The sequence below is a fragment of the Equus caballus genome, chromosome 10, assembly GCF_041296265.1.
Source record: "Equus caballus isolate H_3958 breed thoroughbred chromosome 10, TB-T2T, whole genome shotgun sequence".
NCBI classification, from domain to species: Eukaryota; Metazoa; Chordata; class Mammalia; order Perissodactyla; family Equidae; genus Equus; species Equus caballus.
In genome coordinates this window covers 10263506-10277563 of record NC_091693.1, presented here as the reverse complement: position 1 = coordinate 10277563, position 14058 = coordinate 10263506, and the positions used below count along the sequence as shown (strand labels likewise).

The 14058-nt window shown below is 61.6% G+C and overlaps 2 protein-coding genes across 2 annotated transcripts; both read right to left on the bottom strand.

Moving 5' to 3' along the window:
* Positions 1-1857: 1857 nt before the first annotated feature.
* Positions 1858-4528, bottom strand: ZFP36 (ZFP36 ring finger protein). Its single transcript, XM_023649711.2, has 2 exons — positions 4299-4528; positions 1858-3476 (listed from the first exon to the last, which is right to left on the bottom strand). The coding sequence occupies exons 1-2, from the start codon at positions 4320-4322 to the stop codon at positions 2523-2525; spliced, it is 978 nt and encodes a 325-aa protein (XP_023505479.1). The 5' UTR covers positions 4323-4528; the 3' UTR covers positions 1858-2522.
* A 3850-nt stretch (positions 4529-8378) lies between these two features.
* Positions 8379-13814, bottom strand: MED29 (mediator complex subunit 29). Its single transcript, XM_023649713.2, has 4 exons — positions 13599-13814; positions 12997-13055; positions 12616-12700; positions 8379-10910 (listed from the first exon to the last, which is right to left on the bottom strand). The coding sequence occupies exons 1-4, from the start codon at positions 13812-13814 to the stop codon at positions 10668-10670; spliced, it is 603 nt and encodes a 200-aa protein (XP_023505481.1). The 3' UTR covers positions 8379-10667.
* Positions 13815-14058: the final 244 nt, after the last annotated feature.

The window sequence follows — 14058 nt, the reverse complement described above, 5'->3', positions numbered from 1 at the left end:
GGCCACCTGGGGGACTCTTCCAGGCAGAGAAACAGCCAGTGCAAAAGCCCTGTGGCTGAAAAATGTCAGAGGTATTGGTGGAGCAGCTAGGAAGCCAGTGTGACCACAAGAGTGACCAAAGATTACAGCCAGTCCCTGTAGGCTGGTGAGGACTTAGGACTTTGGCTATGTGGTCTGACGCAGGTGTCATGACAGGTTCCCTTTCGTTATCTAGTGGGGGAGTGGGGACAGACTGAGGGCAGCAGGGGCCTGAGCCAGGAGCCCAGGGAGGGGCTGCAGGGGGAAGATGATGCTGGATGGGACCAGGGGTGTAGCCAGAGGAGGCGGGAGGCTGGCTTGTAGATCCATTTGGAAGGTGAATCCGACAGGATTGCTGTTGGCCTGGGATGTGGATTTGAGAGAGAGGCGGAGTCAAGGAGACTCCCAGGTGTCTGGCAGCGCTGGCTGGTGGTCGGTGCTGTCGTCTCAAACGAGGGTTTTTTGTTGTTGCCAAGGGAAGGACCAGAGATGTCTGTTTCTTGTCCCTTCAGTGCTTGTCAACGTCCGCAGGGCTTGCTCTTGCCCTCTGCCTCCCAATGGCCTTGGGCCTCTGCGTTTCTGTCTGTCTCAACCCTCTTGTACCTATGGGGACCTGAGCCCTTTCCCACAAGGGGGGGCCGCTTCCTGGAAGAGGAGATGAAAGGTCGGGGCCTGCCAGTGGGCAAGGGGAGAGGGCAAGGAGGCAAGAGGAGGGGAGGGGCATGGGCTGGAGGGCAAAGGGGAGGGGGACACTAGCCAGAGGGGATGGGTGGGGGGAGGGGGCGGGGGGAGAGGGTGGGGAGGGAAGGAAGGGGGGAAAGGGAGAGGAGTAGAACTAGAGGGAAAGAGAAGAGGGGGTCCAAAGGACAGGCGGATGGGGGCTGGAAGGGCAGAGTATTTAAAAGGGGAAGGGGACAGGCGGGCTGGGGAAGGAGAAGAGTTGCAGAGGGTGAGGGAGGAACTGAGACGCAGGCGGAGGAGGGCCGAGGGCAGAGGAGAGGGAAGTGGGGGGTAGGGGAGAGGAACAAGCGGGGGGAGAAGGGAGAGGGGCGGGGGAGGGGGCGGGGCGGGGCCGGGCGCTGACGCGGGGCGGCTTCCGGGCCCGGGCTCCCCCCGCGCGGGGCGCTGCCCGCCGCCTCTTGCCTTGTATGGTCGGAGGACGCCGCTCCCGGGCCCCGCCCGCCGCCCGCCGCCGCGGCCCACCCTCGCCGAGCGCCCGCCATCCCGGGCGGCTCGAGGCCCGGGGGGCGAAAGTTCTGGAACTGCGAGGTCCCGGCAAGCAGCCGGCCACGATTCAACGCTCCCCCCGCCCCCCGCCCCCCGATTCGGCCTGAGCGCCCGCGGGGCAGAACCCCGGGTCGCCGACAGTGACGCGGAGATGCCGCAGGGGCGCGATTCCGGAATCCTGAGGCTTCACCGCCGCCCCCGCCAGGATCCCGGGAAGCGGAGGCCCTCCCCCCCCCCGGGACCCCGGGCCACCCCCCCCCGCCGCCCGCCCGCGCTGGGCCCGCGCCCCGGCACATTCCGTCCTGCCCGCCCGCCCGCGGCCCCGTGGGGACGGAAACGCCTCGGCCCCGCCCGGGCGCTGGGTCAGAGTCCGCCGGCCGCCGACGCCCGCGCCCCCCACGCCCGGGAACCGGCTCTCCCGGCCCCGCCCGGTGAGCTCACCTGGCCCCGCCCTCCCAGGTGAGCGGCCGGTGACGTCACTTCCGGCCAGGTGAGCGCCGCGGCTGGGCGGCTCCGGAGCAGCCTGGGCTCGACTCCGCCGCTTCTAGAAAGTCCCCAGCGCCCTCCCCTCTCCTCCCTGCCTCCTGACCGCAGAAAAGCCAGGATTCCGGCTTCCACACAGATTCCTTTTATTTAAAAATTCCAGAAGACACAAAAATAAACTTTTGACAATATATATTACTTAATATATTATAGTATACTTATAACAATAATTATTCAATTGTTTCCAATATTACAAAAAGGAGGAAGAAAATGACTAGGGAGGCGGACGACCCAATATATATAAATACTATAAAATCTGTTAGAATAAATAAAGTCGTCATAAATAAAGGGCCAGATGGCTGGGGGTTGGCAACGCTTTGGCTACTTGCTTTGGGGACATTTGAGCACCAGGATTCCCCCCCAGGTGTGTCCAGTCACCACCAGACACTGGAACCTCAGGGTCAAGGAAAACTTGGGGGGGGCGGGGCCTATTATTCACAGCATTGGGCAGGGGAGAGGTGGGGGGGCTCGCTGCCTCCCTCAAATTTGCTACATCTTTTTCTTTCTTTAAAGGACCCGAGGAAACACGCCTTCCCCCAACACCGTGAGCAGTGAGCTTGCACACTGGGGGCCGGCCCCAGCGTGGCGTCAGGGGAGTGGGTTAATGCACTTTGCAAGGGGCTACTTGACTGAGTCCCCAGTTCCCCACAGCCCCGGGGGCCCCTGCGGAGCCCACAGCACAAGAGAAATGGCCCCCCTTGAGATCCAGCTGATCTGTGCTGGGCAGGCACTTGTCACTCAGAAACGGAGATGCGATTGAAGATGGGGAGTCGCCGGGGAGCTGCAGGTGGCTGGGGTGGCCCAAACACCCCGGCCTCGAAGACCGGTGAGTCGGATCCCCCCAGGCTGCTGCCGCTGCTGGCATATTCATCGGGATCAGATCCCAGGGAGTGTGCAGAGGGGCTCCGAGCCAGGCCACCCAAGGGGCCCCAGACGCTGCTGGGAGTGGCCCTTCGGCAGGAGGGGCAACAGGCTTGGGTGGGGTCCCTCCGGGCCACTGGGGCCCCAGGGGCAGCGGAGAAGGCAGAGGGGGACAGTGGAAGGTCCCCAGGTGGTGGTGGCGGGGAGCTGGAAGGCGAGAAGGAGCAGGAGGACAGGGAAGGGCCCGCCAGGCCTGCTGGTGGTGGCGAGGTTCGGCGGCCCGAGGGCAGGCCTGAAAAGCTGATGCTCTGACGCAGCACATGGGGTTGGCCCGGGGCAGCCAGGTCCTCGCTGGGGTTGTGGATGAAGTGGCAGCGCGAGCCGTAGGGGCAGCGGCCCTGGAGGTAGAACTTGTGGCAGAGTTCTGTCTTGTACTTGGGGTGGCGACTGGCCTGGCGCAGCTCGCCCAGGCCATGGGCAAACTGGCACTTGGCCCCATAGCGGCAGCGCCCGCTCTCTGAGAAGGTCCGACACAGCTCAGTCTTGTAGCGGGAGGAGGTGGTGGGGGTCGCCGTAGGCGAGGTGGGTGAGGGCGACAGCTCAGGGCTCGGCCGGGGAGGCAGGGGTGCGAAGCCTGGGGGTGGGGGTACCCAACCACAGCTGCGACCCTCCACCAGGCTGGTGGAGCGGCCAGGCAGGCGGGCCGCCACCCCAACAGGGCTGGAGTCGGATGAGCTGAGACTCCACAGCCCCGAGGAGCCCCATCCCGGGCTGGACTCGGTGTCTCCGTGGTCGGATGGCAGGTCAGGGCTCAGCGACAGGAGACTCTGTGGGAACAGGGATCGGTTAAGACACCGAAAAAGGAGGGTGACGCTCCGTGCCAGCTGCAGGGCACGTAGGAGGTTGCCAGTCCGGTTTGTGGGCTCCCGGCCTGAGCCCCACCCGCCCGCAGAAACCCAGGGGTTCCGGATCGCGGAGATCTCAATCAGGAGGTTCTGAGTTTACTCGCGACTGCAGCCTCGCCCAAGGGCCCCAGGAATCCCAGCTTCCCCGGCTGGATCAAGAGGGGACCCGAAAGTCAGGGTACACCACTGTCCCCCAAATTTGAGCCTCTGGGCCTCTCAGGATCTGACCCCGTGAAAGGGGTTTCCAGTTTCACAACCGGAGGAGCGGGCAAAGTTACCCCAAGGGTCCAGATCGCTTGGGTTTTAGGGTTCCCAGAGTCCTCCTCGGGGTCGGGGAGCGGAGAGCCAGAAGCCGGCTTCCCCTCACCCCCCGACTCCAGCCCCAGAAACGCCTCCGCGCAAAACCGCGCCCTCAGCAACTACTAGGGGTAAGCCAGGTGTGGGGCCATTTCCGCCCCCAGACAGCCCGAGCCTGAGAAGAGTCTTCCAGCTTTCCATCTCCAAGGGACACCCCCCCCCGGTTTGGGCCGAGACCCGAAAGTCGTGGACTCCATTTTCACCTCCAGAGAGTCACAGTGGTCTGAGAAGGATGGCAGGGACCCCGGGCCGGGGTGTGCGGCGCTAAAGAGCTCCAGTTTGAGAAGGGAGCCAGGGGCCCGGGCCGGAGTTTGCGGCGCTCGAGAGCCCGGGTTTGAGGGGGGAGTCAGGCATGCGGTCCCCGGGGGCTGGTCGGCGGGGGCTTACCTCGTAGATGGCGGTGAGATCCATGGCGGCGCGAACGGCCGATCGACTGAGGGTGTCCTCCAAATGTGGGAGCGCTGGAGCCAGGCTGCGGCTGGCTGGAGGGGCCGGGGTTTTTATAGGGCTTTCGCGGGGGGGCGGGGCCAGGAGGGGGCGGGGCCAGGAGGGGCGCTTCCCGGACGCGCGCCCCCAGCGCAGCCCGCCCGGCCCAGGACCGGTCCCCTTCCGCCCGGCCCCCGGCGGGGACGCGCCTGAGCCGGGCCCGCGGGCGGTGGCGACCCGGTGGAGAGGGCGGCGGGTGGGGGGTGTCGGCCCAGTTTTCAAGGCTGGAGACTGAGGTGCAGAGAAGGGAACTGGGACAGAGGTGGGGGCAGGGCTCCCGGGGGAACTGACAAGGGCAGAGGCCGAGAGGGCGTGCGCGAGAGAGGGACGGACGGACGGACGGGGGCGGGGAGAGGCGCAGAGGGGAAGAGACCGAAATGGGGAGACGCCAAGAGAAAAGCACACACGGAGAGGGACGCACAGAGGGAGGGACAGACACACACAGGGACACATGCGGAGGGAGGGAGAGACAGGGTGAGGACAGGAGGGGAGGTGGAGAGAAAGAGACAGAAAAGACGTGACAGAGCCAGTCCCAGAGAGAAAAATCAGAGCAAGAAGTGGTGGGGGGTGGTCGCGTAAAGAATCAGAGTAAAGGAGGGAGAAAAACAGGGGGAAACAACGCCCCCACCCCCGGCAGAAATCCGTAGGAGCAAAGTGGAGAGGAGACTTACAGGCCTGATGGGCATTTCTCCTCTGTGACCTACCTGCCTGGCGCGCCCTCGCTCCCAAACAGCCCAGATCTGGAGACCTGGACCGCCCTCCCCGACCCCACTCGCGGTGGGTGGGTGGGTGGGGTCCCAGATACCGAGGAGGCTGCAAAGGGACCTCCTTTCCCAATCCCAGGGCCGCTGTACCCTCTCGCCCTCGAGCAGATGACGACACTTGTGATGGCTCCTCTGGGCTAGGCACTGTTGTATGAAAGCGCTTTACATACATTAGCTCAAGGCGGTCTTATTGTGCCCATTTTACACACAAGGAAAGCCAAGCATAGAGAGGCCAAGATACTCACCAGTTAATAAATGGCAGCAGCCTGATACCAGGGCCTTGAATTATACTAAGAGCTCGCCCTCTGAGAAAACTCAGGATCGGAATGGGGGAGAGCTTTTATTATGGTGGAGGGTTGCCTTGATGGAAAGCTGCTCTGAGGTGGAAGAAATGGGTCATCCCCAACTGATGGCCGGCTGCGTCTCTTCTAAAGGTGTGTGCCTTGAGAGAACTCTAAACTCGCGAGGATCATTCCCCACATTGGCAGGTCTTTTATTGTCAAGGGGTCGCCCTGAGTGAAAACTGCTACGATCTGGGAAGAAAACTTGTTTTTTAAGGGGCTTTTGGTGAGCTGGCTGCCCTGAGTGGAAATATGGGGGTAGAAGTCATTGCCACGGAGCGCACTTATGATGGTGGAAAGTTGATGCCTGCAGGCTGCGACTGCGGGTTTGTGTTGAGGTGAGGAGATTCTCCCAGGCACGCCGCCTGGCCTCGTCGGACCGAGCGCAGGGGAATCCCTGGTGCGGCGCTTTCTCGGTCGAGGGGCCTTCCCGGCCGGTCCCGTGAGCTGCGGGCGCCTTTGGCACGATCGCAGCCTCCCGCTCGCCCGTGACTCACTCGCAAGGGGCGGGGGAGGGGGGCTTCCTGGAAGCCGTGACGAGGAGGCTCGACCCGGACGCCCGGGTTCCTCTCGTAACCAGGGCTTCTGTCGCCTGTAAACAGAGCCGGGAGGACAACGGGAAGAGGGGGAGAGGGGAGGTGCCTGGCACCCGCTTCTCGCCTGGGCTCCACATCCCCGTGCTGCTCGTAGGACGAAGGCGGCGGGCAAAAAGGGGGTGGGGGGCACCCTGGGGTCCGGCTCGGCTCTGGCCGCCATCCTGGAGGAGGGATTCCAGTTTCGATTCTGGAGTCGGGGTGCATTTCCCACCCCTGAGTCAGGCTGACCCCCTCCCCTCTCGCATCTGCTGAGTCATCGGCCGAGAGCTGGGACGCTAGGGATTGGGCGACACTCGGAGAGGCTGGAGGGGGCGCTCTGCGCCGGGCAGGGCCGACCACCCAGCGAAGCACGGACGGCTGGGACCCAGGAGCCCCGGCCTCCTGGCTCAGATCCGGGGGGCCGGGTCTCCAAGCCCCCTCCGCGCTCAGCCCCGGGCGTGCGGGCCGCAGCCCCTCCTCCCTCCGACCTCAGAGCCCGTCCCCCACCCTCCGCGCTCCAGGCCTCGGGCGGCGCAGCCCAGAAGGAAGTTCGGGCAGGACTCCTCCCCGTTCCCCACGTCGCCAGCGGGAAAATCCGTGGCCCCGGCGGCGGCCGGGAATCCCCTCTGGAATGACGGCGGGGAAGGGGATGGCCGGGGTCCCCCGCGGGGCGCAGGGGGGCCGGGCCTGGGCGGGCAGAGCGCGGGGGAAAGGGGCGGAAACCAGAGAGGCTAAAAATACGGCGAGCACTTCCGGCCGAGGGGGAGGGGAACGGAGAGCAGAGTTTCCAGAAAAACAAGCGGGGACGGGAAACGCGGGGGTGTGAGAGCCGGGCGAGCGCGCGGCGGCCGTGTACGCGGCACGTGTGCCCGGGCCGTGTGCGCGCCTGGCGTGATTGACGGCGCGGGCGCGCGCGGCCCGGGCGGGCTGGCTGAGGATGCCACTGCGTGGGGCGCCCAGCGTGTGTACACGCGGGAATCGTGCGTGTCCTGCGTGTGCGAGGGCGTGTGCCCTGGCAGGACCGGGCGGGTGAGGGCTGGCGTGCCTGGGTGTGCAGTTGGGGACATAGGTGTGAGCGCTGTGTACTTACAGTCCCACAGGACATGGCCGGGTGAACAAATGTGTGAAACCGCCTGGGCCTGTGTGATTGCCTGGATTGCTTGCTTGAACCATCTCTGGGCGTGGGAGTGTGCGCGCCACTGTGACTGTCTTTGAGGTGGCTTTCACGAGAACGTGTGACCTACATCCCTGCCCGCACAGCTCTGTGTGGCCCCGAACCACTGCGGGGTCTGAAGTGACTGGGTGCGACTCCTTGAGGTTGCCCTCTGCTGCGAGGAGGATCTGGGCACACGCTACTTGGAAGCCGAGTGTGCGTGCCAGCACGTGTGTGACTGTAGGCAGCTGTGGCTGTGTGCGAGGCCCCTGGAGGTCGGGGTACGTAGTGAACAGTGTTCCCACGCGGCTGTGTCCTCATTCGGGGTGTCGCTGAGAACGTGGGAGGCCGCCGTCTGGATGCGGTTCCCCTGTGGCGCAGTCACAAGGCAGTGAAACTGGTGAACTTTGGTTCCTGACGTCTACAGCGCGCATGATGAGGGTGGCTGTTGCGCTCCCTGGTCCCTGTCGCTGTCACCACTCGTGGTGGCCTCCGCGGGCAGGGCGGGGCGGAGGCACACACACTCACACCTGAGAAGCCTTATCGTGGCCCAGCCAAGGCCGCTGTAGATAAGGTGAAGCTAGAGGGAGGGCTGAGTCAGCCAGTGATGGGCAAAGTCTGCCTGCCGTGGGGCGAGATGGGGTGAGAGATAGCGGGTGAGGTGGTGGTTAGAGGCTTGCTTGTTATTGGCACGGTGAATTGTTCCTTTAAGAGTGTGTCTGTGGGGCAGTCACTGGGAGAGAGACCCTGGGGACCCCAGGACTGTGGGGTGGTGGGCTATGCTATTCTCCACTGGGGCTGAGGGCTGTCACGTGTGCCTGTGTCCCCACGGTCTGTTGCCGTGTGGCTGTGCAGCTCACACCCTTCCTTGCAGTGTGTGCTTGCGCGCCAGCCTGCACCATCTCCGCCTGGATCTAACAATCTAGTGAAAATCTTCACCAAGAATGTTCTAGAATGTTCTTGCCTTGAATGTCCACAACATCCTCCCTCTCCTTCAAGTCTCCTCCAATACCACCTTCTCAGTGAGGTCTTCAGGACCTCAGCCAAGGATTAAAAAATTTTTTTTAAATAATTTTGTCATCTATTTAACAAATAAATACATTGTAACATCTATTTACAGACCATAATAATGAATACCCACGAACCACTACCCAACCCAAGCTCTCAAACTTTATTTCATGCTTTTCAGTGAAGTAACACAGTCCTCCATATGCAAATCTTGCCTTTGTGTAGATTTATCCCCAAGTGCCATTCTTTTTTTGCTGTTATAAATCTCTCTCCACTTCTGGTCTCTCCCGCTTCTCTGCTTTCTGTCTCTTCTGGGAACTTCTAGCTGAGACTGTCTTACTTGATCCCACTTAACTCTCTCACTGGAATCCCAGCTCCAGGAAGGCAGAGATCTTTCAGGCACAACGTGCAGGGCTTGGCCCACACTACATGCTCAATAAATGTTTCTTAAGTGAACTCAGCTTCCTGGTGCGCAGCTGCCAGCCCGGACGTGGCTGGTGAACTGTGCATCCATCACCCGGCTGCCCACTGGTGTCCCGGCTGTCTCCCTGGGCGTGGCTGTAGGCACTGCTGGGCCCTGGGTCATGGTGCCGGGAGGTCATGCCCCCACCTGTGTGTGCCGCTGCTGACTCCGCCTCACGGGGCCAGCTGCACCTGTCTTGTGAGTGTGCCCCGGGGACTGTCACATCTCCACCAGTACGTGGTGTGTCCCCCCAGGCTGGAGGGCGGTGGGCTCTTCTGGGGAACAAGTGCATTTTTGGTTGTACATAGGTAACTGCACCATGTTAGCTGGAAATAAGATTTGTTCTTATTCTTTGCTGTACCTGGAGATTAAGTACAGTTCAGGAGACAGGTATGGGTGACAAGGAACAGATTATGATGGTCAGTTTTATGTGCCAACTTGGCTCGGCTATAGTCCCCAGGGAGTCGATCAAACATGAATCTGGACGTCGCTGGGAAAGTATTTTGTAGACGGGAGTCAGGTCCACCAGCAGTGGCCTCTAAGTGAAGGAGAGCATCCTGGACGATCTGGGGAGGGAGCTGGGGGCCTGATTCGGCAAATGGGGAGAGCTGTGGCTTCCCTAAGTCCCCCCCAGTGCCCGAGAGGGCTGCTGCCCCTCCCGAGGCCTGCCCTGTGTGCCTGGCACGTCAAGGACACGGAGGCGGCGGGGAAACTTCCTGGGATGGGCCACACACACACACATGCTCGCCGTTCCCGGGACTCCAGCGGGGGGACCTGGGCTCTGGGTGAATCACAGGTTTCCAGGTCCCGGGTTTCCTTGCAGATGTGGGGTCCAGGACAGAAGGTCCCTGGGTGGAGACATGGGAACCACGGCACAGAAGGTGCTGGGTGGGGCGGCCCCACAACCAGGCTGAGTCACTTGAGCCTTTCACACCCCACCAGCTGGGCCTGGGCTGGGAGCTCCGCCCTGCACTTGCCCAGACCTGACGGCCATGGCTGAGCTCCCCAAAGCCTGCTCTGAGGGAAGTGGGGAGCCTGGTGGGGCACCCCCTCCCTGAAGCCCCCTCCCCAAGGCCTGCTTCCCGGAGCTGCAGCCCAGGCGCCTGGGTTCTTCCCCAGGACTGATGATTCACCCCTACTGGGGCCTTTTCACTTCTGCTTTGGGGCTAAAAATACAGGGACCCAGGCATCCAGCTGGGCCAGGCCTCACCACGGATTGCACAACGCCCCTAGTTTGAGTGCTGCTGACGCAGGCCCTGGGTACGGGTGGGGGCCCGAGTTGCTCCCTGACCAGGCGTGCTGAGGTCAGGGCCCAGACCCTCGCAACTTCCCCTTTCCTGAGCTAAGGACCCTGGCGACTGGACTGACATGGGAGATGCTGGGGATCCCTGGGGTTGGCTGCGACCCTTCCCCCACCCCAGGCAACCCAAAGGTTCTGGCTCCCAGAATCTGGCCCGCTTCATAGAACAGAGTCCCAGTTAGGAGATGGAGGCAGAAGACAGCAAAGGGGACTGGAAGAGAGAGATGGTGAGAGACAGCGAGGCACAAGACCACAGAGACAGAGAGAGCGCCTCGAAAAAGAGATGGAGCGAGAGACAACAGCCACATGCAGTAGAGACACACAGAGGACAGCTAGAAAAAGGAGCAGACACAGAGACCACCCCAAAATGGGGCAGAATCAAGGAAGGATGAGGGCGAGGGGCCCACACAGGGCTCCACACCCAGGCCAGGTCGGCGGAGAACCCATGAAAGAGGTCACCACCAGGCACAGTCCAAAGTCCACGCGCGCCAGCCGGCAGCCAGGAGCCCAGGCCCCGCCCTGTGTGCAGCCTGCTGGCTGCGCCCGCCCCCTGCTGGCTCGAGCCGTGCTGTGCAGGGGGAAAAAAGACACAAGGCTGATTTGAGGCCACTCTTCATTCCCTCCCTGTCCCCCGCCCCCCTCCTGCCCCCTCCCAGCCGCGCCGGCTCACAGGGTGCCCCCGGGGCCCGTGGGTGGTGCCGGCGTCTTGCCCGTGACCTTGTTGGCGCAGTCCAGCAGAGCCGTGTGAATGTCCTTGGCACAGGCAATCTGGGCTTTGATGACCGCCAGGTACTGCGGGTAGGGCAGGCTGTCAGGTTGCACAGCGTCCGGCTTGGTGGCTGTGGGCACCAGCGTGGGAGAGTGCTTGGCACTGTCGCAACTCTGTGACAGGCACTCGTGTGCCAGGCGCTGTGGACAGGCAGGCGAGGTGCCGGTCAGCCTCCCTCTGGGGACTCCCAAGTCCACCCCGAGGGCTGGCGGGGGTAGCCTGCTTTGCCTCTGCACTCCCAGGGTCGCCGGGTCCGAGCTGCCCTGCCAGCCACCTGCTAGGTGACCTCAGCATGCGGCTGTCCCTCTTGAGCTGGTTTCCTCCTTTGGAAAATGGGTTTCATCACTACCTTTGCTACGCCATAAGAGGAGAACAGCATGTGAGACATACACACGGCTCCTGGCACAGCACTTAAGTGCTAACTAATGAACGTCAGGTACCCTTGCTGTGACCGTCCTGGTCCTGACCACAAGCTGGGAGCCGGCAGTGGACTCTGATGGCACCTGCTCCTGAGTTTCCTCCTACTTCTCTGGCTGCTCCTTCTAGGGACTTCAACTCCAGCCAAGCCTTCAACGTGGCAGTTCCCAGGTCCCGTCTCCTCCTCTCGGTCTCATGCCCTCTCCGGGCTGTCTCGCCCACACATGCCACTCAGTTTCCACCTCTGAGCTGATGACACCACATCTGTGTCCCCAGCCTCTCTTGAAATTCCACAGCTCTCATACTCCGCCCCCAAACCACTCCTCCTCCTGGGTCCCTGTCCCGGGATGGCCCTACCATTCCAGCTAGAGCCCTGGGCCTCAGATGGTGCACAGCCTGGCAGAGCCATGGCCTGTCCACAATGCCTTCTGAGCCTCCCTCCCATCTGCCCTCCCCCACCTCCTCAGGGCCCCGCCCTGGTGGGACCCAGCCCACTGGAATCCTCCCATGGCTGCCTCCCTGGGCTCCCAGCCTCCACTCTCGGCCCCTCTAACCCATCTCTCATTTGAAAGCCAGAGACACATTCCTTAAAAAAGCAAATGGATCCATGTTCTTCCTTGACTGAAATCCTTCATGGCTCCCCACTGCCCTCAGAGCTATTTTCAAAATGCAACAAGCCCCACTTAGACCTGAGCCAAACTGAATTTTACCACGTTCCTAAAAGGAACTTAAAGCAGAAGCTGTTCCTTTCTGGTTGGAAAACCTTTCTTCTACTACCAGACTTCTCAAACTCTGACTTTTCCTTCAAAATAAAGACCATGATGCCACATGAAACATCTGCCAGGTGCCCGGTATCACGGGAAGTACTTTGCACGCAGGATCTTGCTGAGACTTTCTGAAAATCCATTTTCCACAGGAGGAACTCAAGGCTCAGGGAGAGCCTGGTGGCCCATCTGATTCCAGAGGCTGTGCTCTTAGGAATGTGCCCTCCTCGCAAGTCCTGCCCTGCTTCCATTTTTGTTTCAGCCTCCGCTCAGAGGTGCTCTCCACCAGTGGCCTTCCCTGAGCCACTCTCTCCCTAGGCAGGGCCAGGGGCCTTCTCTGGGCTGCCACAGCCCCCTGAGCTTTCCTCATTGTAGTCCAGACCCCTCTGCCTATACTTCCCCCATCATAGTCCTGGGCTTCTCCCATTATAGCCCTGACCACTCTGAATTGTCGCTGTTCGGGGATGTACGTCACCCCACTGAAGTGGAAACTCTCTGACGGCAACCATCAGGGCAACATTGTGCCCCTAGCATTAGGTGAAGCACAGGGCCAGCCCGCAGGAAATGCGCAGTGAGTCTGTGCTGACTGACTGAACGAGGGTTCCTGAGGACCCCGGGGACTGAGGCAGAGTGGTGGCCACTCAGTGTCTGGGAGGCCCCTTACCAGGCAGAGCTCCAGCTGGTCACAGAGGGCGTAGAACTCCTCCAGACACTTGTCAAAGCGCTGCATGGGTCCGTCGCTGCTCTTTCTATAGCCCAGGAGAAGAAGCTGACTGGGGTAGGGATTGCCAATCTCTGGGACATCAGTGTCTACCCAACCAAGTATCATCAGGAAAGCAGGTATAGGCTCAGGAGCCCCAAGGCAGGGCCTAGGGGACCGTTAGTGGCAGAAGCAGCAAAAAGAACAAGGCCGGGCGCTAGGGAGCTGGGCTTGAAAACAGAAGGAAAGGTGGGGGTTGGGGAAGGTTGGCTGGGCTCAGGGAATGAGTTTCTAAGACTGGGGTGGAGATAGGAGGACATCCTGGGGAAAGGGGACTACACTCACTGTCCGTTGTCAATGTTAGTGTTCTGAGTCAAGTTCTGGGCTGCAACCTTCATCAAGGTCTAGTTAAAAAAAAAAAAAGATGCGGGAGATGGAGACACAGAAGGGGACGCCTTTGGTATATCTACACTCTTTCTTAAGATCCATCCAATCTCCGGCCTCCTCTTCACTTGGCACCTCTCCTCCTGTCACTCCAGAGTGGCCCCCGCTTCCGTTCCTCTATAGCAATAACCACCGTATTTTCCCAGAGGCCGCTCTCAGCTGGGGCTCTCGCCAACAGCCTCCTCCCACACCCACCAATCACGGGCAGAATCTCTGCACAGACCAGGCCTTTCCTCTGGCGTTAACCACCAGAGCCCGGTTTCTCCTTTAAACTCCCTCCCACTCGAGTCCCGGCCATTCCCAGGCTCAACATCCGCGCTGACCCCGCCTCAGACTGTCAGTCCGCAGAGCTTCGCCTGGGCCTCATCAGGAGCACGCCGTCTCACTCCTGCTCCCTGCCTAACGCTCCTTGCGCTCTCTTCCTGACTAAACGACTCTCCACCCGCCCCCCTGGAGTCCGAGAGCCAAGCCCCGTTAGCTTCTCGCAGCTCCCGGCCAAGCACCTGTAGACTCTCCTTCAGCTGCGGGATGAGCATCTTATAGCGCTGCACGGGATCGAAGTCCTGTTGCTGTTGCTGCAAAAGCCCGCTCTGGGCAGGCCCCACCAGCTGTGCCGGTGGTTGCGGCTGCTGCTGGGGACCCGAGCCACCCGCCGAACCAGGACCCGACACACCAGCAGCAGAGGAAGCCGCGGAAGCCTGCTGCTGGGACGCAGCCATCTTCCTCGCTTAGCGCCTCGGAAGTGCGTCACAAGTGCGTCTCTCCCGGCTTCTTTTTAGTGTCTGGTCTCTAGGCCCTGTTTGCTAGTTAGCCCCGCCTCCCAAGAAACTCAGCCAATGGGAGGAAAGAAGGCGCCCTACCTTCTAACACTGGAAATCCAGACTGAGATACCAATTCACCAATCACAAGAGGCTCTTCCTCCCTCGCTCCGCCCTTCCTCCTGCCGCTCGCCAATCCGGGTGC

Coding starts and splice junctions, on each gene's coding strand:
- ZFP36 (XM_023649711.2), bottom strand. CDS start 4,322: ATGGATCTCACCGCCATCTACGAG. Junction 3,477..4,298: donor ATCTCACCGCCATCTACGAG/GTAAGCCCCCGC, acceptor CTGTTCCCACAG/AGTCTCCTGTCGCTGAGCCC.
- MED29 (XM_023649713.2), bottom strand. CDS start 13,814: ATGGCTGCGTCCCAGCAGCAGGCTTCCGCGGCTTCCTCTGCTGCTGGT. Junction 13,056..13,598: donor AGCTGAAGGAGAGTCTACAG/GTGCTTGGCCGG, acceptor TTTTTTAACTAG/ACCTTGATGAAGGTTGCAGC. Junction 10,911..12,615: donor ACCAGCTGGAGCTCTGCCTG/GTAAGGGGCCTC, acceptor GCCTGTCCACAG/CGCCTGGCACACGAGTGCCT.